Source organism: Perca fluviatilis, chromosome 11 (assembly GCF_010015445.1).
Source record: "Perca fluviatilis chromosome 11, GENO_Pfluv_1.0, whole genome shotgun sequence".
NCBI lineage: Eukaryota > Metazoa > Chordata > Actinopteri > Perciformes > Percidae > Perca > Perca fluviatilis.
This window is the reverse complement of record NC_053122.1, coordinates 32,977,854-33,005,517: the sequence shown is the minus strand read 5'-3', so window position 1 is coordinate 33,005,517 and position 27,664 is coordinate 32,977,854. Positions and strand designations below refer to the sequence as shown.

At 40.7% G+C, this 27,664-nt stretch overlaps 2 protein-coding genes across 5 annotated transcripts in view; one reads left to right on the top strand and one right to left on the bottom strand.

The window, feature by feature from the left end:
• Positions 1-16,701, bottom strand: part of tep1 (telomerase-associated protein 1) — a 60,265-nt gene extending 43,564 nt beyond the window's left edge. For 2 of the 4 annotated variants that reach the window (XR_005640727.1, XM_039815966.1), the window contains exons 1-16: positions 15,201-15,728; positions 14,840-15,028; positions 14,136-14,285; positions 12,729-12,893; positions 11,645-11,782; positions 11,344-11,415; positions 9,549-9,673; positions 8,984-9,141; positions 7,544-7,653; positions 7,293-7,371; positions 4,779-4,971; positions 3,647-3,926; positions 3,361-3,513; positions 2,848-2,919; positions 1,230-1,348; positions 973-1,041 (exon numbers count right to left, since the gene is read on the bottom strand). Coding sequence is in view for 3 of the 4 variants with exons in the window: in XM_039815966.1 (XP_039671900.1) it covers positions 973-1,041; positions 1,230-1,348; positions 2,848-2,919; positions 3,361-3,513; positions 3,647-3,926; positions 4,779-4,971; positions 7,293-7,371; positions 7,544-7,653; positions 8,984-9,141; positions 9,549-9,673; positions 11,344-11,415; positions 11,645-11,782; positions 12,729-12,893; positions 14,136-14,285; positions 14,840-15,028; positions 15,201-15,728 (2,600 nt within the window). In the remaining variant the exon portion in view is untranslated. Of the gene's footprint in view, positions 1-972; positions 1,042-1,229; positions 1,349-2,847; positions 2,920-3,360; positions 3,514-3,646; positions 3,927-4,778; positions 4,972-7,292; positions 7,372-7,543; positions 7,654-8,983; positions 9,142-9,548; positions 9,674-11,343; positions 11,416-11,644; positions 11,783-12,728; positions 12,894-14,135; positions 14,286-14,839; positions 15,029-15,200; positions 15,731-16,500 lie in introns of those variants that run through there. The other 2 variants (XM_039815963.1, XM_039815964.1) reach the window with 2 other exon arrangements.
• A 257-nt stretch (positions 16,702-16,958) lies between these two features.
• zgc:66427 (uncharacterized protein LOC406256 homolog) lies at positions 16,959-26,204 on the top strand. Its single transcript, XM_039816017.1, has 5 exons — positions 16,959-17,766; positions 19,142-19,237; positions 19,329-19,434; positions 21,864-21,965; positions 23,555-26,204. Exons 1-4 carry the CDS (start codon positions 17,241-17,243, stop codon positions 21,919-21,921), a joined length of 786 nt encoding a protein of 261 aa, XP_039671951.1. The 5' UTR covers positions 16,959-17,240; the 3' UTR covers positions 21,922-21,965; positions 23,555-26,204.
• Positions 26,205-27,664: the final 1,460 nt, after the last annotated feature.

Here is a 27,664-nt window from a genome sequence, read left to right as displayed (position 1 = left end):
GCGCAGTCCCGTGGGTCTGCTCGCGTCCATTATGCACGTTCATCATTTCAAATTTAATAATTCTGGATTTGCTTCTAGTGAATGTTAAAAATGTTAAAAACGTAACGTTTTAAACAAGGACCCTTTCAGTGTTCGGGCTGGTAGGTTGATATACCCCGAAACAAATCATCCGCTGAAATATAGACGTTTCATTCTTTTTGTAATGTCTATGTGAAAAGTCTTTCTGGGCCATGGGGTGCAGTACCACCGTTATCCGCTAAGCCCATGTTGGCATATAGACTTAGCGCTCCTCCTGGGGGCTTGGTTGAAATATGGAGCTATAGCCAGCAGCCGGTTAGCTTAGCTTAGCATAATGACTGTAAATGGCAAACAGCTAGTCTGGCTCTGTCAAAAAATAACAAAATGTACCTATCAACACCTCTAAAGTTTACTAATTTTGTATACTCTGTATATAAACTGAAATGTACAAATAACAATTAGCGGTTTGGCCCCATTCCAACATGGTTTTAAAATCGAATCTGCGTGATCGTATCACAAGTGGACAGCTCTAGGTATGTGTGTTCCCACCTGGCAGTAGAATGTGTCTCCCTTAAATTCTGTGCCAGACTATTTCTTGGCAAGAACCAATGACTTCCTGGTCGTTTTCACACTTCTGTTTTTGTACAGATCAAACAAACAAGATAACATGTTAACTAGTGAGCTTTAGAGGTGCTGGTAGGTGCATTTTGTTACCTTCAAACTGAGCCAGGCTAGCCGTTTCCAGTCTTTGTGCTAAGCTAAGCTAACCAGCTGCTGGCTCCAGCTTCATATTTAACAGGCAGATACAAGACTGATATTGATCCTATTTAGTTCCTATCATAATCAAAAAGCCAACAGTTTGCTTTAAAGTGCCATTGGACTTAACATTTCTTACATTTATATAAATCCTCTAATTCTGTTTTTTGGATAGACGTGAGCAACCAGACATTTTACCTCAGTATTTGCTCATTTAAGCCGGACAGCTTCACATAGTTCCTGTCAGGGATGAACTCATCTGGCGTACTGCAAGTAGAGAATACATCAAGAAATACATTCAAGTTATAAACAGGAAGAAACAGAAACCAGCAAAAAGTTAAATGGTAGTGAATTCCGTTTGAGGCAGTGCAAACAACAAATATTAAAAATGACCTGTCTATGCTAATAGAAAGTTGCAAGAAAACAGAGAGTTAATGGTTAATTTAGAGCATTACCTCGACAAGCGGATTTGAACAATGAGGGCTTTGTTGTTTACGTCCTTCTGGTAGCTGTTGACGGTCCACTCCACTTCACCATCGTCCCAGATGTCAGTTAGCAGGATGATGTTGTCAACCTGAGATGCATAAGCATGTCAGGTCAAGGATCACGAGGACACAGTACTGTCTAAAGCAGCGGCCTTTGACTCGTTATCGACAAAACGTGTCGTAAACTACCTGAAACTCAGACCAGTTTTTAGGACTTACAGTTCCAGTCCAAATTAAGCCACCTTGGAGCAGTATTTTAGAACTACATGTTAATACGCAGACGCGTGCCGTCTAGAGGCAAGGAAAGTACTGTAAAAGCTGCTGCAACTGTGACACGTGTGCCCCCTGCAGGCAAATAATATTATAACTCAAGTGTGTCTTTATTTATTTTAATATAGCTGCTGTTTGTGCCTGGTTACTCCTGAGGGAGGAGGGGGTACACCTGAGGGGGATCCGAACAATATATTTTAATTATTAGAAATAACAGCAGAGGGTGGAGTTAGTTAAACTAACTGTACCACTGTCTGTGGTGCTAATATTTGAAGTTTTTATTAAAGTATCATTGAAATGACTTTAAAATCTCTTTTTTATTGACACAGGTGGTAGGAGTATTAACTGTAAAACCTAAAAAAAAACACAGAAAGAGACCACAGCTAAAAATAAAATAAAATTGACTTTAACACTTATTGCCTGCAGGTGGCATAAGTAATCAAACTGCAGCAGCTATAACCTTCTTTGCCAGGGTGTGGCAACAGGGACACAAGCTTTTTTTCCCTAATAGCTTTGTCTTTTGCATACTAAGTTGTCTGATAAAGGTGCATGACTGATCAGGTGCTTCATATCTATTAGCATTGTTTTTTAAAAGCTTTGGCAACATCTCTACAACACCCCTTATACATCCTAGCTAACTAGCTAGCTAGCTGTCCCTTTCAGGCAACATTCACCATTGAGTCTTTGAAGGCTTTAACATTAGTTGTGTTAGCATATATCATACAAAATAAGGACAGCATGATCTTATTTTTATTTAAAGGTCCAGTGTGTAACGTGTTTAGTTGTTCATTATCGAAATCTGTGTTGACCGTTCACAAACTTGTCCTTTTTCATGAATATTTACCACCACCTATCAATTCCAAGTATTCCTATTGGCTTGGAATTTTACATTCGCATGAACTGGGGTAGACGCTCCATATTCATGCGGCATCTTGAAATACGTTAGCCGGTAAGGGACATACAGGACATACTGCGCCGCCTTTCGCGTTTTCGCTGTCACATGATAAACTCACAGGTGCTGCTAATGCTGCTAATGGGTATCGTAGCTTCCCGGCCCCGGCAAGTTTGAAGATGGAAACATGGAGCACCACACGTATTCAAAATCCAAACTTCGACAAGAAAAATGAAAAAGGATATTGAAAAGAGCAATATTTTTATATATAGCTTTTTCAAACGTGGCGGCTACCGTAGCTGTAATACGTACTTTGAACTGCGTGGCACGAGAGAGTTGACTGCGATATATCATCTCAAAGCTAGATGGGAGAAATTCCCACACATTGGACCTTTAACAGTACAAATAAACTCTAAATAAACTAACCTTGTTTTTCTTGGAAAACATACTTGAGAAGGTTAAACAGTCCCAATCTTCAAGGGCCTTCTCGTTTAGTGCCTGTGAAAAAAAAGTTTTCATTAATAAAGAATTGTCCTGTTTTTCTTTCTTCCGGTTTCTCCCCGTTTTATATAGCAAATGTCACTACTGTATATCTTTTGTCCTTTTTATTGTAACTTCAACCTGCCTAATGGACTACAGATGGAAATTAGCCCATGGGGCTACAATCTGGCATTTTTATGTGTACTGCTGTACATGTTCATCAAATGTGCAAATTTCCTGAAAATAAAATTTAAAAAAATACAAAATACGCGCCCCATATACTGAAGGCTGAGTCCTTACTACACCTGTCCTATCAAATAAAAAGGCAAAAGGCCACCCAATAAAATCTTTTAAAAAGTACTTGTTTTCTGTTGACTCACTCTACATGAAAGCTAAAATGACATGTTTCATGTTAAAGTAGACAACACAAGAAGGATACCTCAGAAAAAAAGCCCTGACCTTTATTTGCTTCATCACAATCCTGACATTATCCAAAAGAACATCAGACTTCAGCTTGACTTCTTCACGGCAATTCCAATCACAAATGCAGATCTGACTGTCCTCTGCGCTGCTGCCAATCATCAGAGAGAGCAAAACTGCCATCTCCATTACCTAAGAGAATGTAAAAGGAGAGGAGAGATAAGAAATAAGTTAAAGAAAGTACAGTTGGAACGACACTAACTGGAGTTTTAAGCTGAGTCAAATAAGTCAGCCTTCCTTTGTTGCTAATCAGAAGAAAACTCACAGAAGGAGCAAGCTTGTCCTGCTCATTCTTCTTCTTCTTCTTCTTCCCCGTCCCGCTCTCTTCTTCTTCCTCTGTCTCCTCATCGTTGCTTTGCTCGGGGTCTGGTGGGAGGCAGAAGTCTTGTTTCCGACCCCAATCCTCGTTATCATTCATCCTAATGGGGAGCAGGATAATGGTGCGTCCAGGGAGCGGGGGCACGTTGTAACGACAGGAGATCTGCACCGCCGTCTCCAGAGCCTTGCGGTAACGGTCCAACAGAGCGACAGTGTACCGTCTCTGACTGGATGCACAGACACAGAAACAGAAACAGTTAGCAAGCAATCAAGCAAAATTTATTCATATTGTACCTTTCACAGACACCAGTCACAAAGTGCTTCACAATCAAAGAAATAACATCTAGTACAGTCATGTAGTGTAGGCCTAAATCAAGCAAAGACAAAACACCAAATAAAATATTGAAGGAGACACATTTAACACATCTACCACCCAAATGCCTTTCTGAACAGATGGGTTTTTAGCTGCTTTTTAAAAGAGCTCACAGAGTCTAAAAACCTTAGGCATACTTTTCTTTTCTTTTTATCCGTGCAGATGTCAAATTGTCCCTTTAACTGTTCTAACCAAACAAATTCTCCATCTGAGCGAAAAAATAATGCTTGGCTGCATCTTTGGTGTGCAGGAGTTTTGTTGTGATGGTTTTGCGCTTCCTTAAAATCACTTGCCAGGCTGCAGTTCAGAGACATCTTTTACTACTTATTATCTGTTTGAATTTCTATAGGTGCTGCTCTTTTTTTAGTCACAGCAGCCATCACTGCTCAAGCTAACTAACCAATTGTTTTGCGGTTTATTTTAAACTGCTGTCACTTCTCTCACTTCCTGTGCACTGGATATATATATATATATATATATATATATATATATATATATATATATATATATATATATATATATATATATATATATATATATATATATATATATATTTATATATATATATATATATATTTTTTTTTTTTTTCTTTTCAGTGTTGCATCAGCCACAGACAACAAAAACAAAATGAAGTTTAAATTTAAAATGCAATACATTGGGATAGTATCAGAGAAATTAGCTGGAACTGAAAAGACGTGTTCATACTTGGCCTTCAGGAGCTGGTCCTTCTTGGCTCGGTAGAGTCGATAGATGAACGGCACTCCAAGCGTCACCCTCAGCCGGCTCCTCGGAGTCGTGTCCCAATCTAGACAATTGAGGCGCTTGCTTTTGGGAATCTTACTCAGGATGCCCTTCAGAATCTCTTTAACAGGGGGGACAGCTTGCTCTGATGCTGAGGCTAGAAGAGGAGGTACAGCATGTGTTCTTTGTTGCAGAATGTCAAGAGGTACACTTGATTAAGCAAGCTTAGGCCGCCTTCACATGATCCGCAGTAAAACTGCTCTGCGCTGGCCGTTCCATTGTTTTCCTATGGTGAGAGCTACGTTGCCGCTGACCTTTCAAGGCGCAACCAATTCCAGAACGTATACCTGCGCTTCGCTTTGGCTCTTTGGCCCTAGCACGCCATTTTACTGCGGATCATGTTTAGGCGGCATAATGCTGATATGTTAGTTTGTCTAAATTTATCTTAGTTAATATTGGGCTTTGGTTTTATATTTAAAGCTGACCAATCATTTGGCATTATTCAGCATTTTTCATATCCTCAACAAATCCCATGAAAGGACCAAAACCAACAAGGTGTTAGTCCATCTCTCAATAATTTCTGACTCACCTACCCTGACTAAGGGCACTTGTAGTAGGAATTCGTCCGAAAGACAGGCCCAAAATAAGGCCCTAAGGCCAGAGAAATCAGACTCCAATTACCTAATTCCTGCACCTTCTTTAATCTGACTTAAAAGGAACACGCCAACTTATTGGGAATTTCGCTTATTCACCGTAACCCCCAGAGTTATACAAGTCGATACATACCCTTCTCATCTCCGTGCGTGCTGTAAGGCTGTCTGACGGCTCCAGCTGCATTTTCTGTGATGGGCTGCTGCCACTGGATCCGTCAGACAGCGTTACAGCACGCACGGAGATGAGAAGGGTATGTATGGACTTATCTAACTCTGGGGGTTACGGTGAATAAGCTAAATTCCCAATAAGTCGGCGTGTTCCTTTAATGTTTACCAAAACACAAGGATCAATCTGAGACGAAGAGTTCAGTTAAGCAAAGTTTACCGAGTCCAGCATAAAAGTTACAACACAATTGTGGGTTCACAAACAGAGTCTAAGTTTCCCTAGCGACAGACACGAAGTCGAAGCTCGGTCCACCACAGTCTCCGTCCAAATGAGCTTCTATCTAAGGTATCCCTGCGTTTTTATTCTCTCCACACAAGGGGGTGTCTTCTAGTTTCTTAGACAGAAACGGTTATCTTTCACAAACACACACACCAAGGTCCTCTGTGTGGTGCAACTTCCCCTTCTATTCTCTTAACTTTAACTGTTTTTCTGCTTATGTCTGTTACGCAATGCATTCCTATGTCCATCAGAATTCACTCGGAGTACAGCCGCTTCCTCAATGACTGCACACAGCCCTTTTGTACACAAAGCAATTTTAACTGTCAGTAACTTTTGTTCTACACACCCCAGTTCAAGCTAATTTATTTCATATTAATGTTTAAGATGTTAATGTACGCACCAACCACCAAGGCATATTCCTTGTAAGTGTTAATTACTTTGCAATAAATCTTTTTCTGATTCGGATTAGTTCCTACTGAAGATGTAAAAAAAAAGAAAAAAGCTTACAGCTCAGTGATATCTTTATCTTGGTCTTACATGATAGTAACCTGAATATTTTTTGAGTTTTGGATTATAGAAAACAAGATATTTGAGGACGTCACTTTGATCTGCAGGATGTTGTGTTGGACATTTCACTGTTCAATCAATCAATAAAATACTCGGCAGATTAATCGATAATAACAATCATTAGTCGCAGCCAAATATTTGTTGACAATAAGAACAATGTAAAAGAGCACTTGCTTTTACAATACAATGCAGTTCTATTCATTTTGCATTATTGTTTTTTACCATTTAAATTTTTTTAATGTTATTCTTGTTTAATTCTCCTTTTTGTCATGATAGGACTCTCAGCCTTTTCCCAAATACACAGTAAGTGGAATGTGATACCGTGTCTTAAAAATGAAATAACTTAAAGAGACGTTTCTTTAATAGGACTTGAAGTCAAAAGGGTTTTGCAAAAAATGTTAACAAATATATTTGTCTTATTTCTAGTCAAAACATCTAATAAAACTTAATATAAGACAACAAGGACCTAACTAGTGATATTTCAGTAAGATGTAGGGACTTGTTTTTAGACGATGCGTTAAGTGAAAGAGTCTTGAAAAAAATCTTTTTATGAGTCAGATCTCAGATGAAAGAAGCTTTTTTTGACATCTCATACGGTTTATAAGCTGCTGTGTTATTTGTAAGATAGATCATCTTAGCTGAAGATCATCTTACTTCAATAAATCTTACAAAGTGTATTTTTCCATTGGCAGATTTCTTTTTCACTTATTACAAGCAAAAAACACCTGGATTCATTGTTTGTTTTTTTAACTTATTTTTGAAGTGGCCTATTTTCCAGTGTAGTGCCACTTGGTATATATATATATATCTTACCCAAAGTGCTAAGCTCCATGATGACTTTGTAGGCAGCGAGAAATCTGATGGGAAACTGACGGCTCTGAATAACTGCTTTCTGTAAACAAATCCAAAACACATAGTTACATAGATATCTTTAATTACAAAACATAACAACAAACTGATCAACAGAAAAATGTCTCTTTTCTCTAACCAAAGCCCAGTATACTAACTTTATTATAATCGTTACAATGAGGATGTAGTAGATGCTTCACCCTGCTGGATCTCACCTTGTTGGTCAGTCTGTTAAGGATCTTCTTGTGATGAGCCTCACTGATGCCCTTAGTGATCATGTTCCTCAGGTTCCTCAGCATGGCCATGAATGGAAGAGACTTATTGTCTGCACAGTAGAGACATTATTCATTAGTTTGTGTCATCATGGATAGGACTGGGTACTGAATTCAATACTTTTTAGGCACCAAACTAATTGGCTCTAAAGTATCGAGTATCGAAAAAATGCCTCGTCATTCAATGCCTAGTCTATATCCACGACGTTCCACTTCCGGGATGGATCCAGTGCCGCCTGAAATTTCGCTGGATGTACTTTCTTTTCGGCCAGATGTCCGTTTCCTTCCGCTTTCTTTGTGTTGGCATTTTAAACTCTGGTTGATTAATGAGGACTATGGTTAACTGCTCCTCAGATCCCTGCAGGGTAAATCCAGACATCTAGATAGACTATCTGTCCAATCTGAGTTTTCTGTTGCACAACTAAAACTCTGGCTCTGTCCCGTGCTTACAGCCGCCCAAGACGATTGTGATTGGTTTAAAGAAATGCCAATAAACCAGAGCACGTTTTTCTCTTATCCCAGAATGCTGTGCGGACTAGCCAGACCCTCCTCCGCAGCACTGTGGAGGAAGGTCTGGCAATGCGAGACTATTCAATGCCCAATTTCAATACCTAGGGAGCAAATCTCATCAGAGTCAGTGAGCCAATAAGCACGCAGCATGCTTCTACCAAGATCTAATAATGCTGCTGATTGCCTGTCAACATTACACATCGTAGAGACACGTACAGGAGCTGAAAATATTTGTGCTGTAATGTGTAATGTTGTAATATCTTTTTGTTTAATGGGTATAAAATTGGTATCGGTACTGGTATCAAAAATTACCCAGCCATAATCTTGGACATGGTTTGAGTATTTATAGGTGTATACAGTATGTGTGTGTTTTCAAATGTATACATGCATCTTTGGACTTATGTCCCATGTAAAGTGTGTTGAAATGGATTTGAATAAACATATTTAATAGTCGTGTACTCGAAAAATGCTGGATTGAATCTCTGGACCAGATTGGACATAGCAGGTCAGTAAAGTCAAACAGTACTTAGAAACAAAAGATGAAAGATTTTTGTGATGACTAAGAGAACTTTTTCCTATGACAGAACTCTTTCCTATAGTGATGCACTTGGAACTGGTGATACAGTAATTACACTCATCTTACAGCAAGCCTGTACATGCTGTACATCTGATAACAAGGCAGGGCTTTACTTCTTTTTTACTTTTAACAAGTGTGAGGAACTGGAGGAAAAAAAAAAAAGAAATCCCCCTGGATTAATGGAACAGCTTGACATTTTGGAAACAGTTGTCTATCTACCTGTGTGTGTGTGTGTGTGTGTGTGTGTGTGTGTATGTCTGTCTGTCTGTGTGTGTGTGTGTGTGCGTGCGGCAGACCTATGAGCTTCTCCCAGGTGGCGGCCTTGTTGCCCTCCAGGCTGAGCAGCCGTTCCCACGTCTCTGGCTCTTTGAGCTTCATTCTCTTCCCGGCTCTCTCCCTGTCCCATGCACCCTTTATTCCACTGTGGGTGAACGTCTTCAGATCAGCAGGATACCTGGGACCGACACAACCACAATCGCATTTTAAAAATGGAAGCAGGACAAGCCGAGTGGTACGACAAAGTTACTCTAGGAAAATGTCTTTGTAGGAGACGTTACAAATGTTTAAGATATTGTTCCACACTTAAAGTGTCCCCATATCTGCGTATAACTACTTTATAATGCATTATAAACTATGTATTATAAGTTTATACACTGATTATAGATGATAAATGTGGAGAGTGGAGTTTAAGTAAACTGGAGTTCTGGAATAAACTCACAGAGAGCAGGTGGTTCATGGGCTCAGGGAAAAATACTTATTCATAACTAAGTTCAACCAACTGATAAAGTGAGACGAGTCCCATGTACTGTCGTAGCCTCTGCGGGAGTCACCAGTGTGTGAATGTGTGAATGTGTGGCTTACTTTTTCCCCAGAATGGCCATAACGTGTTCAGCCGGTTCCTTAATATGAAGCCTCTTGATCATCTTCTTAATACTGAACTCACTCTGCTTTTTATCCACCACAGTCTTGCTGCGCTCTCCCTGCATCTGTGCACATACACAGACACACATAAACCAGGGTTACACATGAGACCAGGTTTCTTCAAAAACAAGAAGATGGGCCTTGATGTTCAGAATAATTCTCTTTTTTTAAAATCACAATTTTTGTTAAAAAAGGTCCCATACTATGCTCGTTTCCTGTATTTTGGGTTTCTACTAGAATTTTTTTTTTTTACATTCTTTAATGTTAAAAAAACACTAACAACATTATTTTACCTATACGGCCTGTCTGAATGTCCCTGTATTCCCCCTCTGTCTGAAACGCTCCGTTTTAGCGCCTGTCTCTTTAAAAGGCCCTGACACACCAACCCCCGTCGGACAGTTTGGCGAGGTCAGTGATTCGAGTCTGTTCGGTCAGCATTTCCGGGTATTCTGCATATGTGCACTCAGGGCCTAATTTACTAACACTAGCGCAGTTTGCGCTGCGTCTGTTTATGCGAGTTCGGTAATAGCGCACGCTATGCTTCCACATTTTGCGTAGTATTTATCAACCCTGACACCCATCAGGCAATCAGCGTCTTTCTCCGCCCACTATACCGTAAATTGCGCTGTAGCAAAGCGGTACTTGTGCTATGATATAGCTGAGTGCAGACTGCGATATTCCCACTGCTGATGCTATGACTGTTTGAAATGATCCTGATGCCACTATTTGTAATGTAGCGAGGGGTTTAACAACTGCTGGAATGGGATGTGAACGCTGAGTGGGAGATTCAATTTCATCTTTGATTTCTTCCAGTAACTCTAATATTGCATGGCTGCTTGATCTGTAACGCTAAATGATGTTGTGTTCACTGACAAAGTGTGATTCTTGTGTTAAAAATATTTTCAGCCTTGCCTATGTCTTCGTCTTGCTCAAATTGCTGTTGCCATTTCACCAGCGGCATAAAGGTCTACGAGGAAACTCGATTGCGGCTGGTTTAGACCTGCTTTTAAGAGGCGGAGAATTTCCCCCGCAGAATAGAGACGCGCTCTTACTGACAGTCTTTGTAAATACCACGGAATATATAATTAGGTGCACTTTGCGCTTATCCTCCCACCTTTTTGGGTGGAACTTCCACTTTCCCCACGACCCTGCCACGAACGCATATTGAAAGCGCAACTTGTCTCTTCTCGTTCATGTGGCAGACAATCTGCGATTTTACCCAAATGCGCCCTGTTTGTAAATAGCCCGCATCGGTTACGTCCGTCTTTGCGACCAATTAGCGCCTGGAAACAGGTGCAAACGGCTTGATAAATCTAGCCCTCAGAGTCTCTGCAGCGTCATTGCAGCCGGGGAATGACTCAAATGGCACTGTAGCAGCATTTTCTACCTATATATAGTATAGCTGTGTCTTCCCAACCACACAGAAGTCCTGACAGCTCGTTTAAAAGCACAGTTTCTGAATTTGGGCTGTGTGCATTTCTTTGATTGAGTGTCTTGATTATTATTTATATAGCACCTCAACCTGTTTTATATTAAATAAAGATAAGAACATCTCACTATTTACAATATGGCACCTTTAACAATCTGCACTAATCCCATATCTGCATACACAGCAGAGATGGATGAAACTAAAAGGGCCTACCCCTTGCTAATCCCCACTTCTAACATTACTGAGGGTGGCAGTGAAAAAACATTATTTAGTGACACTTTAGAAAAGTACTGCACATTGACTTACAAACTTCGTCAGAATAGATTCATCTGATCTGAGCAGGCCTGCCCACTGTTTCAGCTGCTGAGCATTCGGTTTCTGGAAATCACACATAGTGTACGTAGAACAAATCATGAGTGATGAAGACAGTATATTTGAGTCAACTGTACTAAAATAGAAACCCTCAAAAAAGTTTCATTCTATTTCCAGTGGAGGTGGTTAAAAGTGTGTTGGCATCAACAAAGCACTAATACTGACAAACAGTTTTCTGTCTGTTATTACTGTAACAGCAGTGTAATATTAGAGACCAACATATATGCTTCTGTACCTTGGCTTCGCGCCTGTTGCGGCTGTGTTTACAGCGGTGTTTGCGTGTGTTGTATTTGGCCAGCTGATACTCGTTGAACTGCTTGAACTTGTCAGCCATTGCCTTCTTCAGGCACATTGGCAGGGAGCGACTGAAGCACTGGAAACAAGACAAAAATGATGTGAAAATTGGACAGAACTAACAGAACTGACACAACCAGATTCCATCACTGGCCAAGACTTACTATTAGTGATGCACCGAAATGAAAATTCTTGGCCGAAACCGAAAACCGAAAAAAGAGGAAACCAAGACCGAAAACCGAAACCGAAACACCGAAAGAAATTAAGCCAATTATTAGTACCATTGCATTTATGGCTATGACTGTGTACTAACTTTACTAAAATCAAGGCATTGCAATTGTATAAATTAATATTAAAGTTTAATTAAAAAAATATCTAGCAGAAATATGGCTACAATCTGATAGTCACATACAGTATACAGTAGCCTAAGAACAGAATAGCTTACCTATTGTTATTATTATTATTATTATTATTATTAATTGAGGCACTTTCTTGCAGGATTTCACTGAACATATCAGACAACGAGGGTGCATGCCCCTCATCTGGTGCAGCGAGACAAGTCTTTTTTTCTGCGCTCTGATCTCCTGCGCTGGGCGCTGCTCCGTCTCCGTCTCCACGCGGGTTCTCCGCATCCATCGTGGCCTGGATAATTTCTCGTGCGCCCTGCTTTATTTCCGCATCCAAGTAATGGTCTTTATAACGCGGATCAAGTACAGTCGCGATGAAGTGCAGAGGATCCGAATAGATCTCACTGAAACGTGTGCTGACAGACTCTAAGAGCGTACTTTTCATTGTTTTCACTCCGTGGTCAGTCTCAACCTCTTTGCTTAGGAGACGCTTTGCAGGTGGAACGGATCGGGTACTGACACACGTGCAGGTCGCGTTTTCTGTTTGCGTCATCACAACATTTTCGGCCGTATTGTTTCGGTGATAAAGGTATTTCGGCCGAAAACCGAAAATGCCCTTTTGGGCCATTTTCGGCCAAAAATTTTCGGTGGCCGAATATTCGGTGCATCCCTACTTACTATACTATAGATTCGGACTACTTCCAGCCAATCGGAGGGCAGCTGTACAGCAGCACAGAAGTATCTGCGCACATGTGGCTTGGTGGAGGGCTGATTGGCAGCCAGAGCCAATAGGAAGTTGGCTGTGATGCGGATGTTCAACTCCTGTCGAGTATAAACTGCCACCTGAAGAGTAAAAGAAAGAACAAGCACACTGTGCATAAATTGATGGAAACTATTATAACTATTTTCTATCATGATGATCCACTGGCTCAATTAAAGGTGCAGTAGGTAAGACTTATAAAACTAACTTTCTGTCATATTTGCTGAAACTGACCCTATGTTCCAGTAGAACTACATTAAGCAGGTCATTTAAAAAAAGAATCTGGCTCCCCTGGCACCACCTACAGCCTGAAGTGTGATTTGCAAAAATCCAACGCTCCCTGTTCAGATGCACCAATCAGGGCCAGTCCTGGATCTTCACAATCCTACCTACGGCACCTTTAATCCACTAAAACTAATGTCACATGATGGACATACCATGTTGGAAAATAACATGTTAAATGACAATTTTCCTAGTCATCTAACTTCATAACATTCCAGATATCAAAAGCAGACAGACAGACAGCTAAACACCCAACAATGATGTTGGAGGCTCGGTGGCAATCCAGAAGCAAATCACATTTTACTGGAGTTGCGCTAAACCAACTGAAACCTTTCTGGGACTACAGTATGTACTGTAAATTCAACAATAAGAGACATTATGGGAGCCAGCAGCCAGCAAAAAAGCACCAGTATAACAAAAACTTGGTGTAGAACTGATCCTCCAGGAAAAGTGTAATGGTTTAATATTGTTCATGAAATGTATTCACTGGAAAAGTTGGCCTATCTTTTGATAGACAGACAAAAGTGGATGACTTACATGAAACAAGATAAATGTCTGAGCCTATGACAATTGTTTGTTTCTACTTATGTTTTATTTGTCCTACTGTCAAGTGTTCTTCTTTCCAAATTTGAAAACCCAATGTAAAATGAAAGTATGAAAAATGGTTTTGCTAGTCAGTGGATATATTTAAGCATGTACAATGTTGTCATAGTGTGATGTATCCCTTCTTTTTAAAGTATTTTAATAAGATATATTAAAATATTTCTATTTCCTATCAACTATTGTGATTTCTATGGTAACTCGTATTGCTATAACGCATTTTTTGACAGCATGTTTCACCTGTTTTCTGGGTTGTTTTGCCTGATTGGTTGACCATGAAAACAACATGATGGGAGTCCCAGTAGGGTTGAGGTTGAAACACACCACTTGGTTCAAATAAAAGTTCAGGAGCTACAATCCAGTTTGGCATACAAATAAAAAATGCCTTCAGATACATATCCCCACACAAACACACACACATCCACACAGTCCTGCATACACACCTTGAGAAGAAACTGTGGGTCACAGACAGAAATGTCCTTCGCCAGGTTTATGATCTTAGTCCAAACACTGTCATCTAAGTCCCAGTCCTTCTGGCCTGGAGCTGTGCTCTTATTGACCAGGGAGCAACACACCAAGTTCAGCAGGATGTACTGAGGAACAGACAGAAAGATAATTAAGTATGTGTTCACAACTCAGCGTTATAGTCACTTTAATCAACACATAGAACAAGCACACAGGAACATCCTTTGGGAGCACTGATGCAGAGAAATGCAAAGACAGCACCAAACAGAGACTATTTCTGTGACATACATATAAGGGGGTGCTGAATTATATAAAAACTAATCACGATTATTTTGGTCAATATTGAAATCACAAATATTCAACACGATCACTCATTGTCTTTTGGAAAGATTCTGCAATTACTGAACTTTAAAAAACATTGAAACAGTTAAACCAATCAACAGTGAAAACACCTCCATCTGTGAATTTCCCCTAACACTTTTCCCATTTTAACTTTTTTTTCTTCATTCAGAACCAAAGACAAAATAAGAGTTCACTTGCAAAACGTAATGTGCCGTGAAATAACCGTTTTTCTTGATTACTCCGTGATCATTAGGAACTGAAATCGTAATCCCGATCAACATTTGGATTAATTGCACAGCACTAACACATACAGTATGCAGTGTAAAATATTTTCTCCGACCTTTTTATCTTTTAGCTCCTCTTCAATGTTTTCACTTCCTCTTTCAAGCTCAGCAAATTCCTCCTGTCTGATGACCATAGTTTGCTCGAGTTCTTGGTTGCCCGAGTCTGTTTCCAGGACAGGTAATTCCACAGTTGCCCCAGCATCCTCCTCGCCTTCAAGCAAAACGTCCTCTTCTTCAGGATACTGCTGATGCAGAAGAAGTTACGTTAAAACAAGAATATTAAAATAAAGTAATAAGAGATTCATCAAATATGGTGTTTGTCAAATACTTTAAATGAGACTGTATTGGCAGTCAGGATAATGTTTTCGTTTTCAGTTTGTGCAAAAAAACAAATGGTCAAAAAAGCCTGTCATGTACCACACTTGTTTCTTCCAAACAGGACTGCATCATTTCAGACGTTTCCTCCCTGCCTTCATCTCCTCCATCGTCCCTCTGCTGTTCTCCACCCAGAGCATGATGGAGGAATGAAGGAGGATGAGCAAAGCGACTGAGCGGAGCACTGCTGGCCAGGGATGTGTGGAGCAGAGAGGCGTTTGGGACAGTTGTAGAGGAGGTGAGGGAAAAGGAGAGACCAGGTGATTGGCTGCTTAGGAGCTTGTTCTCGGTGCTGAGGAGAGAAGATGTGAGGGAAGGGGAGAAGGAAGAGGTGGAGAGAAGGGAGGATGAGGTGGAAGACAGGCTGGAGGGCTGGAGAGAGGGGCAAGAAGGCTGTGCTGCAAAGGTTAAGAGTGGAGAGCAGGGCTGGGGCGTCAGTGTGGAGGTCTGAGCCAAGAACTTATTCTCCAGACTCGGAGGAGCGTAGTTGGAGAATAGACTTCTCCCACATGTGGCCTGATGCTGCTCTCCTTGGGCAACATTTGCCTTGTGTAAAGTTAACGCCCTCATCCCTGCAGAGAAACACATCAATCAGAGGGTCAAAGGCACAAACACAAAACCTTCATAATCCTACATGACAAGTATTGAGACAAGCAACTCAGCAGCATTCCTTCAACTGTTTGAACAAACATTGTACTACATTATGGGTGTGTTGCTCAATTGAAAGCATCCATAAAAGGGGACAAAGTCTAAATAAGTTATCAGCATAAGGCTTGACAGACTTTTCACATAGTTTCACTAGACACCAGGAGCACCTTTATGCATGGATAATGAGCAAAAATCAGCCAAATGAAATGAAAATAAGAAATCTCACACACAGCAGTAAAATTCAGTTAGGTTCTGATGGCAGGCAATGCAAAACCTTGCTGCAAACCAAAAGCTCAGCTCTAGGCCACATCAAAACTCTTCCCCTGGCAGAACATGTTTAAATAAATTAGCAATCATTTTAAAGTTGTCACTGGTTTTTGGTGTAAATTTTCTCCAAGTTAGAAAAGTAGTATTTTACATCTATTAAATAACAAAATGCCATGTATAAACAACTGTGTAGAAAAGTCAGGCATTTAACAATCAGAAAGAAAATCATATCACTACTACATTATCAAGATCAGCCACTGGATTTAACTGCCATATGTTAACTAAACTGAGACATTATTATCCATTTGTCAAGATGTTTTCTAGTGAACTATGTTACTTCTTTGTAATGACTCAAGAACTTATATACATTAACTAGCTAGGTGTGGTGATAAGCCATGAACGGCCAAATTAGAAGCAGAAAACTCACCGGAAAAACAATTTGATGTCCACGTACAGCGCGGATATTGGACAAACGTGTCCTCTTGTGTTTAATTTTACCCTTTGATGTAGTGTAGTGTTAGCATCTATTTCTGAGCTATAGCTACGTCAATGGCAGGGATAACTTTTATCCGTAGTTCCTGGTTTATCAGAGCAGCTGCCTAACAGGCTACCCGGCTCATCGACTGTCTTGAGAGCGCTGATTGGTCAGCATTATTGTGTACTTTTTTACCGTAATAGCACATATATGGGTGCCTACTCTCAAATCAGCGAATACTAAGTCGAATAAAAGCGGAACTGCTTTAAAGGCAGAATTATATATATATAAACAAACACAACAATTACTGCATAAACCGGTACATATTGTTTTATGTTTAGATTACAAACTGCTCAGGTGACATGGTGACGCTACCGTAACTGTTTGTGTACGGCTCAAAAGAGGAAGCGAAAACGCTCTATTTCCGCTGCAGCAGCGACAACGGGCACGTCAAAAAAGAAAGGAAAATGTGGACAGTTAGGACAAACTGAGGCGAGAGAAGGAACATCGAGCAACATATATCATCTTTATTGAGCTAGGTTGCCAAGAAGTTGTTATTATTTAAAGTTAGCAGACAAACATTTGACAGTTTAAGGGTCGTTTCGAGGTTAACTTGCCCCCTTGTTCTGTGGTGGTTCGCTTAGAGGAAGCAGCTCGGCTAGCCAGCTGAATTGCTAGCTAGCTCGCTAGAGATGGGGACGAGAGCAAGTCGCCTACATGAAGACCCGGTTCCCCCTGCTTTCGGAAAAGATGGCACAAAGCGGGATTCCTATAGGCGAACCCGCTGTACCAGGCCCACCAGTCTTATGGTCGACTTCTCGGGGAGCTTCGAGGACACGGAGGCCAACCGGAGCCGATCAGAGGAGGGCAGTGACTCGGACCTGGGGCAGCATGGGGCGAGCGCCGACGGCAGTCCCGCTGACCACCACAGCATCCCCTCTAGCATTAGCCAAGCGTCTCCCGCGGACGACAACAACAGCGAGGGGAAACCCGAGGAAGACGGGAATATAAGTCCGGAGCGTCCCGTGGTAGCGGAACACCAGTCCGGAGAGGAGACAGGCCGCACGCCCCACCGCACTTTTTCCGAGCGGCTGCCCGGGAATAGGCACTCCTCCGCCCGCAGCGTGGGCGCAAGATCCGCCCGGGTTCGAGGCACACACCAGCGGCCGGTTTCAGAGGCTTGGATCGGCCTTTACCGTGTTAACAACCGCCATGGCAGTAAGTTAACATATTCACACAGTACAGTAGTATTTTCTATACATGTATTTTTTTATTATTTGTGGCGCATAAATAAAACGTGCCCTAATAAGTGTCTGTCTCCGTCAGTAATGCTTTGTGATTTACCTTGTTTTTAGATGTCAAAACGGCTCACATGCATGTATTACATATAATTCATGGATGATGTCAGTTAGAGCTCGGCAATATCAGCTTAAATAAATTAACATACCTCAACATAAACAATGGGACGAACTTTGGACATTGAATATTGATTCGTCTGACAGCTGAGATTTAACTGAAGACATCAGTGGGTGACTGGTATAGAGAAAATAATAGTAATATGGATATGATGGTTAAGTAGGAGGTAGGGGTATTCATTGTAAACTTTACTTGGCCACGATAGTAAAATAAAGTCAGAGATACTCAACTCCAGAACAGCCTTTAAGGCCAAGAAAGTAGTACACAAAGTCAAAGACCTTTAGTCTCGTATAACACTATTTCTTTTGCTTCAAAATATCTCACAGTGCAGCCCTCAACTCTACCCAGTCAATAAATTAAAATGGATTATTTGGAGAATTTACATTCCTGAAGGGATAATCTCTTTTCCCGTGCTTGCATACTGACGAAAATTATCAGAGACCCTATTGTATTAAGCAGAGCTGTGGCGTAAACCTGGAAGTGGTGACATACGTGCCCTTTCATATCACAAGGCCTGTTGACAGTGTTTGTCGTTAGCAAAAACTGCGGCATGCGAGTTGAAAACTTGAAGTAACCAACCACCTTGTTGTTAAAGTGCAGTAAAAATGGGAACTTGACTTTGCAGAGGAAGTGAAAATGCATACTTGGTCTGCATTAGATTAGACAATCAACTACACAAGAGATGGTGGTGGTGGTGGTGCATGACATTCAGAGCCAAAACACAACATTGTGGTGGGTCTTCCCAGGCCAGCCCTCTGGCGAGTGTAGAGAAATGGGTCACAACTTCAAATGCCCGCTCACTGCTGGCAACGGCTCTTACATGAAGGAGGGAAATGTAGGGCAGCAAGGCACACTGTCTGTCCCATCCACTCATGGCTCTTGTGTTGGCTATCCCTTCAGCCCTAGTCACTGTTTTGCACGGTACATGTAGTCAAATAAAGTTCCAAACTATTTTGGGTCAGTTGCACTTGAGGTCACTTCATTCACACCATCTCTGGGACGACAATGACTGATTGGGTTTCAGCCTGCTCTGTTGTTCGCCAAGTCAGCCTGTGTAATCTAGTCGTCCAAACATAGCACTTGTGCTCGACATGATGTGCACATCATCTATTTTTTATGTCCCGCTGTGACACACAATGTGTCAATCTCAGCTATGTTGTGTCTCTGCTCTGTGCAGATATCCGCTGTCCTTTCTGCTCCAAGCCCTTCCCCGGGGGTCGGATCGAGGATCACCTGTTGAGCTGCCTCACGTCTCCTCCCCTACCATACAATAGTAAGTATCGTATCACAGAAATGGCCTGACGCCTGTGCTTTTTAAAGGCTGGAAATACTTATGGTTGCTGTGTGTGTGTGTGTGTGTACAGCGGATGTGCTCAGTAAAGACACCGGCGAGTGCTCCATCTGTTTGGAGGATCTGGTACAGGGAGAGACCATCGCCAGGCTGGCTTGCCTCTGCGTCTACCATAAGAGGTAACAAAGTTCAGTTGATGTATTTGCATTACAGTGAAATACAGGCAGATACATATGCAAAGAGGAGCGTACCTCGGCAACCTTGGGTCTTTCTGTGAATGTACCCGAGTCAAATTTTCATTTAAAAGCATAATTGGGACGGAAACGTCACTTTTAAGATTTACCGTACTCTCGTTTTTCGGTCAAATGGCCTTTTGAATGGGAGTGCTAGGGGCAGTACTATGATGGCATCAAAATCGCTATTTTTAAAACACTCCAAACACTGAAACTTTGCTCGAGGTATCACCAGTGGCTCTACACATGAACTCCAGCATTGAGAACATTGTTTGTGTACACAGAGTTTACTAAAAAGGGTTTTGAACAACTCACTTTAGAAGTTGTTTTTTCCGGTCGCTGCCATCTCACCAGTCAAAAAGAGTTTGTGTACGGAAACAACGTTCTCAGTGCTCGAGTTCATGTGTAGAGCCCCTGGTGATACTTGGAGCAAAGTCTCATGTTGTGTTGAGCCTTTTTAGTGTTTTAAAAATAGCTATTTTGATGCTATCATAGTAGTGCCCCTAGCACTCCCATTCAAAAGGCCATTTGACCGAAAATACGGTAAATCTTAAAAAGTGGCGCTTCCATCCTAATTATGCTTTTAAACGAAAGTTTGACTTGGGTACATTCACAAAAAGACCCTAGGTTGCATTTTGGCGAGAGTTAGGATTTAAGAACAGGCGTTGTGCATATGGTGGGAAAAATGTGTTTGGCTATTTCCTGATCTGAAAAAATTGGTAACTGGGGTAAGGATTTTCAAAAATATGGAAGCAAAGGTTGTTCTGTACTAGTGCACATATCACTACACATTTATGATAACTAGAGATACACTGTCCTTTTCCATGATATGATGTTCTTAACAGCCACTGCTGAGTTAAGAATCATTATTTTGAACATGAGAAGAAGTGGATAGCCCAAGTGCAGTGTAAGAGCCAAAAATCCGTTCACTTTATGTAACAAAAGAAAAGATGAACAGCTTGTACTTCTTTCCTCTAACGGTTTATTTTTACAAGTTCCAAGTAAACCATATGAATATTTGCCAAATGGAGCTTTCACAACTGTGAAAATAGCTGCATCATCATAACATCTTAATTAGACGTTGTCACAGATATACCGCAAAGAGTTTCATAAGTGCTTTAAAACTTTGAGTAAAAAAATAATCATGAAGTTGTGCAAGTTATGCATGTTCCAGCCCATCTACTACTCCTTTTTTTTTTTTTTTTTTCTTCATTTTCAAAGCATGCTGTAATGTTCAACACTTTCGGGGTGTTTTCCAACTTTCAAGGAGTCATTGGTTTCCCATAATTTCGGAGATCGGACTTGCTGAGACTTGAAATTTACCAAGAATGGGTAATCAGTCATAGGGAAGCTCCTGTCTGGTATTTTCTTCCCATCGTTGTGTGTTCAAGCCGTTTTTAAGTGCCTATTTATTTGAAAATGTACACTCCACTGACACAAAAGTAAGCCTGTTTAACTGGATAGCCAGCAGAGAGAAAGTTGAAACCTAAACAAACTTTTATGTCAGATAAAGCACACACACGTCAATCTTTTGTCTTCGTTATAGAGCACATAAGCTTTTGGTTTTTGTGCCACAGTTTGTAGGTGTGGCTGCTTAGCTGTCTAAATTACATTCTGGTCACCCAGTAGAGCAACTGAGATGTGCCTGGACACTTCACACAATAAGTTATTTTTAATAATCAAATTCATATATTAGTGTAGTGCTGCAACAAGCCCATTTTTGACTTTTTTTCTTGATTAGTTGATTAATCATTTGGGCTATCAAATGTCAGGAAAACCCAAACGTACTCCTTTTAACTATCACACAAGAGAAAGAAAATGCAGGAAATTGTCACTATTGAGAAGCAGCAACTAGTAACGTTTGGCGTCTTTTGCTTGAAAAATTACTTCAACAATCAATTCAATTTTATTTATAGTATCAAATCATAACAGAATTATTTCAAGACACTTTACAGATAGAGCAGGTCTAGACCACACACTATATCATTTACAAAGACCCAACAATTCCCCCAAGAGCAAGCATATATTAAAGTAGTTGCAAACGATCTACTATTATTTACTCTGCGGATCAACCACTTAAGTGTAGACTAATGGTTTCAGCTCTATGTAAGTGACTGAGGCAAATCCAGTGAGTACTAGCCCAGCAAACTTGTTGCATCTCCTCTCTGGTCCCGTTGCATTACAGTGCCAGAGAGCCCTTTTTTAGAACCCGCTGCAGTCATCACATTTAGTTTGGTTTCACAGCGTAAGTGGATTAAGCCTCTGGAGACGCCACATTCAAAACCCCACCATAGAGGTTCTGGCACATCAACATGAGGTAACCAAAATGACTGTCTTGGCCTCCCCATCCCTGTCTCTGTTCTTCCTCCCTGCAGCTGCATTGATTCCTGGTCCAAGGTGAAACCCTGCTGCCCTGAACATCCCTTCGATTGACTCGCGGGTCACATTTACTCTGCACAGTGACCAACCCGACTCAGGTATATATGTGTAAGACTCGCTAAATGACCAGAACGTGTAATTAGAAAATGTTTCAATACAAGTGCCAATATCATATCTGAATGTTAGGTATTGTTGTCAAATACTCCTTTTTAGATGGCTGACTTTGAGAAAACGCACACATTTTTATTTCCTGTGTAAAAAAAAAAAAAAAAATTCTAAAATGTCTGACCACAAGAACGTCCCAGTTCAGACCAAAAATACGCCACGAGACGAGTTGAAACTTGCTACTACTTGCAATGCGCCGGTCTGCAACGTTCTGAAAGTTACCTGTTACTAGACAAGACGGTGTATCATCTCCATAGCAACGACTCTCTGTACTTCTGATCTAGCTTCTAACTTTTCAGGCTTTTTTTGTAGCCTGATATATAATTAGTTAGCATTCCATTGACTGACATTCATTTTGACGTCACTTTGACAGCGAATAACTTCACATCTGAAGCGTTTTAAAGACTCTATTTGTCCATTGTTTATTTCTAAAGAAACACGAAAATGTATAAAAGGCTCCATTACCTTGTACCTCACGTTATGGCTCCGTAGCAGAATTTTTTTTTAAAAAAAGGCAAAACATTTTATCCCAACCACCCCCCCCCCTCCCCCCCCAAAAAAAAAAAAAAAAAAATAAAAAAAAAAAACACACAACGTTTTCCCCTTCTCTTTTTCTTTTTTTTTTTTTTTTTATAATATAAAATAATTTTTTCTTAACAAAAAATACCCTCCCCTTCTCTTTTTTTTTTCCCTCTCCCTCCCTCCCCCCCCCCCCCTCCTAAAAAATAAAAAAAATTTTTTTTTCCCCCCCCCCCCCCCCCCCACCTCCCCCCCCCCCCCCCCCCCCCCCCCGGCCGCCCCCCCCCCTCCCCCCCCCCTCCCCCAAACCGGCCCTTCTAAAAACGATTTTTTTCGCCGCAAATCTTTGCTCTAAACTGGGATTAAGTTAGCAAGAGTGCAAACGTCAGTTTTCAGTATTTGGTACATTTCAGTCGGTAATAAAAATAAGTATTGAGGCTCAAAGACCAGCCCAATTTATTGTATATCTAATGTAAACATATCCTTCAGATGTGAACGGCACTGAGTCAAGATGCTGTTAAAGGACATTATTTTAATAAATATAAGATGCAGTTAAGGCCTTGAATCCATAGCAACAGGCATCACACATTCCCCCAAGGAAGTTTACACTGACACCAAAGAAGGGTGCAAAACACCTACCTAGACTATTTTTATATTTAAGTAAGGCAGCATTCATATGAAACGTATTGTGATGATCATATTGTTTTATCTTTTTACAAATTATCCGCTATCATCTATTTTATATATCAGGCCACAAAATGCAATATTGAAGTTTTTGTTCTATGTGCAGACAGACACAAAATTGAACGGTCAGTTTAAATATTTTGTGGTTTTGCATGGAGTTGCCATATCATCATATGATATATTATAGTGAAAAATGATATGAATGTGATATTGAGTTCAACCATATTATCCAGCCCTGTTGCGGACTGTGTTTTAATACAGTCACTACAATATGCGTTACTTTGTCTAATGGTCACTCTGTCTTTTCCCGCCCTTACAGGAGACTACACTGAATCCCAATAAAATCCCAATAAAAATGTGTAATTGAACAAACAAAAGCCCACAGTCCGTCTCCGACACAAACCTATATTTGAGCGGAGAACAGACGATCCTAAGAAGAAGCTCCTGTTGGTGACAGCTGACGCTCTCCATTTGGATCGGTCCATTTGAACTTGGTCTAGGCCATTTCAAGCCAAACTCCAACAGTAAAAACAGCCACCCTGTCTCGGTCTAATCTCTGGTTGAGACCCTTGTTGGAACACAAGTGGGGGAGGTCCCATTTTCATGTTAAGGACTTGGCTTGAATCCACAGAATATATATATATATATATATATATAAAAAATAACGTCCAAAAAGCAGTATCATCCCAGAACAATGGAACTCTCCCCAGAAAGATCTTGTATCTGGGGAGGAACACAAAAAAGTTAACTGACTCTGGATCCTCTCCTGTGTATTTGTTTTCTCCCTCCAAATGGGATTTATTTAGCAGAAAAAGTATTGTTCCATGTCATACATTGGATGAATGTTTTCGTTCCTCGGCTAATCCCAAATGAACCAACCTCACACCGAAAGCGTGAACCATAACCACATAAACGTTGCTTTATTTTGAACCGGCTGAAGGTTGAGGGCTTGTTTTTGCTGAACGGGGGCTGCAGTTACTAGCCGTTTCCTTTTTCTTTTTTACTATTACCTGTAAACATTTCAGGGAAAGTTTGGGGGCTAATTTATTTTTTTTTTTTTTTTTTTTGGAGTAGGTCAGATTTTTTGTAGGTGTTTAGTTAGCGCTGAGTTTAACATGCTGCTACTTGCTGAGTGTTTAGGAACATTGTAGGTATTTCATAGGGCCATAGTAGCGCTGGTGTTGGCACCAATTTGAGCACTTTTGTCCTTCAAGGTGTGTGTGTGTGTGTGTGTGTGTGTGTGTGTGTGTGTGTGTGTGTGTGTGTGTGTGTGTGTGTGTGTGTGTGTGTGTGTGTGTGTGTGTGTGTGTGTGTGTGTGTGTGTGTGTGTGTGTGTGTGTGTGTGTGTGTGTGTGTGTGTGTGGACCAGAGACAGGTAATGTCCTGAGCATGACTGTGTTATTCAGGAAAGTGTGTGTGTTTACTGTAAGTTGCCCAGAAGTCTGCTTGGTAAAGCGGGTTACCCCTTTTCTTTTTTTAATGCTAGTTTTTTACGCTGGCAAACATCCTGTTACACGTGGCATTCTGTCCCACGAACTCCCTTCTCCCTCCTCATTCTCAAACTCTCTCTGGGGTGTAGTCCGGATATTTTTTTTTTTTTTTTTTTGGACCAGACCCCAAGCGACGGTTTCGCCATCTGGTTACGTTAATGCCAGATCGAGGAGGGATAAAGGATTGAGGGATGGATTTTAGGGGGCATGTTTACACAAAGTGGCATCTGCCTCTCTCCCCAACACTGGAGGCTATGGACAGCTGATGGTTAATTATTACATAACTAGCCCCCACCCCTTTCCCTTTTTTTTTTTTTAAAAAGATATCTCATCACATTATGATAACTATTGCTAAATGTGTTAAATGGCTTCCCTTTGCCTTTTTTGTGTGTGTGTTGATTGCCTTTGCCTGGTGAAGGGTTTCTCGTGTGCAAGCAGGTATTTGTAGTGTTTTATTTTTTATTTTTTTGGGCTGAACTGAGGTGGAAGCCCAACAGTTAAGCTGCTCAACAGATGCTGACTGATACAGGTTGTACACAGGCCAGGGGGAAGAACAAAAAAACATGAATTGATTGCTTTCGCTGCCTGTTTCATGTGTTAAAATCTCTGCTCGCAAGTGGTATGGATCCGTTTGGTGGTTAGCCCAGTGCACAGGTTTCCTACTGGCTAGTTTGTTCACCCCAGCCTCTCTTCCTTTTCTTCTTCTTTTTCCTGGTCCCTGATGTTCTGCAGTCTGAGGTGCTACGACTTGTCCGGCCACTAGAGGGCAGCCCTGTGCATGTTTCTTATTTTTTGTATATCGGAGAATAGAAAAATAACGCCAAAAGTCCGTCTGTGCATTTGGGGGCATTGTGTGAGAGAGTGCAGAAGACGAGGTGCATTGATCATTAGATGTTACATTTGTTGTGGTGATAAGTTATGATGTTGTATACATGGGGGATGGGGGTGTTTGTTTGTGTGTGTGTGTGTTTTTGGGGGGGGGGCGGGGGGGTTTGGTGGTGGTGGTGATTGGGTTGTCGATAAAGATAATAGACAATCTAAAAACCCCACATTACTCTTTATTTACTTTCTTACCCCCCCTCTAAGCTGTGTGGTGCAATACCTCAATCTTTACCAATGCTTACTAAACACTCTGTGTTAACTAGCTCCACTCCAACCAAGGATGCTTTTTTGTATAAATGTCCCAAAACCCTTGGTCTTGGATCGCAGGGCACTGATCCTCCGACTGCCCTGTGCTTTGAGGTCAGTGTATAAGATGAGAATCTGCAGCCCCAAGATATGGACAATCTGCCTTTACTCTGGTATAAAACAAAACAAAAAACAAATTGAATTTTATTTATTAAATTGTAAATATGTAATGCAATTTAAGAAAATGGCTTGGTCTTTGTCTGTTCAATATACTGTTTCTAAGCTCCAATCTTTTGTATGTCTCAGAAATCGTTTTTATATGTATTTTTTACAATAAATATGTGTGAGAGATGTTGTGTGACCGTCTGTTTTGTGTGTTTTTAAGTGTCAATGATGTGTTTTGTGGTTGTTCGTCCTGTCCAGAAACAGGACACGCTGTCCTGAAGAATTGGAATTGCTGTATGATGAGAATTTAAATTACACTTATCTAATCTTTTTAAACCCACTGCTTTTTAAAGAGCGGCACTTTGTCTTATTTAATAATTGACAAACTTCTGAAATCTTTTCAAGTAAACAAAATATACAGTTACAATTTAGCAAATATGGGCTTTAGGTCTGTTAGGGCTGCCACTAATGGTTATTTTCATTATTGATACATCTGCAGATTATTTTTGGAGTTGTTTTGTCAAATGTCAGAAAACTGAAAGACTCTCATAATTACCCAGAGGTAGTGATGGCGAACTGAAGCTTTCTGAACCAGTGAAGCTTTCAATCCAATTGTATCGAAAAAAGGTTGAGTACTCAAAGCTTCAGAACTCTATGAGGACATCTGGTGGTGGAAGTTAAGGATTTCTTCACAAATTGTTTCACAGATATTAGCCATGAATGTCTTTGAGTCGAAGATGAATACATTTTGAGTATGAATTCATGGATAAATAAATAACTAAGCCTATTTGGGACCTTGCATAAATAAAAATGTAATTGCCTTTTCCACAAAAAAAACAAAGTTAGGATTTTGGTTGTGAACTAATACATCAATTTGGGAGGGAAATGAATGAAGAACACATTGTGCACACACATTTCTGTGATTATATTGAATACGTAGCCTAGAGCAGTGGTTCTCAAACTTTTTTCAATAATGTGCCCCCTGTGAAATATTCTCTGTGCCAAGTACCCCCTGACCAGCACAAAGCATTTTTTTGGGGGAAAAAAAGCCTGTATAAAGAGGTACATTACAGTGCTGTCTGATTGACTAAACAACTTTGCAACTGAAAAACATTTAAATGTTACTTCAAATGCTTAAAATACATTACTAAATTAATTTACTATTATAGTATAATTTTTCAGGGAATTATGCATGACAGACACACACACACACTTTCATTATGCATGACTGATATTTTTAAATTAACATATTAAAAGGAAATCTCCCGTACCCCCTGCAGTGCTCCAAAGTACCCCTAGGGGTACGCGTACCCCCATTTGAGAAACACTGGCCTAGAGCAACATTGTCTCCTCAGCCAAATAGGTGAGATAGGCAGTGCAGAAGGCGTATGCTATATGAGCAATCTAACAGTCTGACATGTAGTCTACTGCCAGTGTGGTGTTTATAGAAATTGTTTGAGTCAATTGATTGGGGCAGTGCTTTGACAGTGGCAAGGACATACTTTGGGACAGTGCTGGTGGACAGGTCAGGGGGATATTATTGTGCTTGATTTGTGGGAATAGACATCAAATGTCATTTTTATTCAGAAACAGAATTTTTCTCCACTGTTCCATGGCTGAGCCTATTTCTACTCGCTATAAACTTT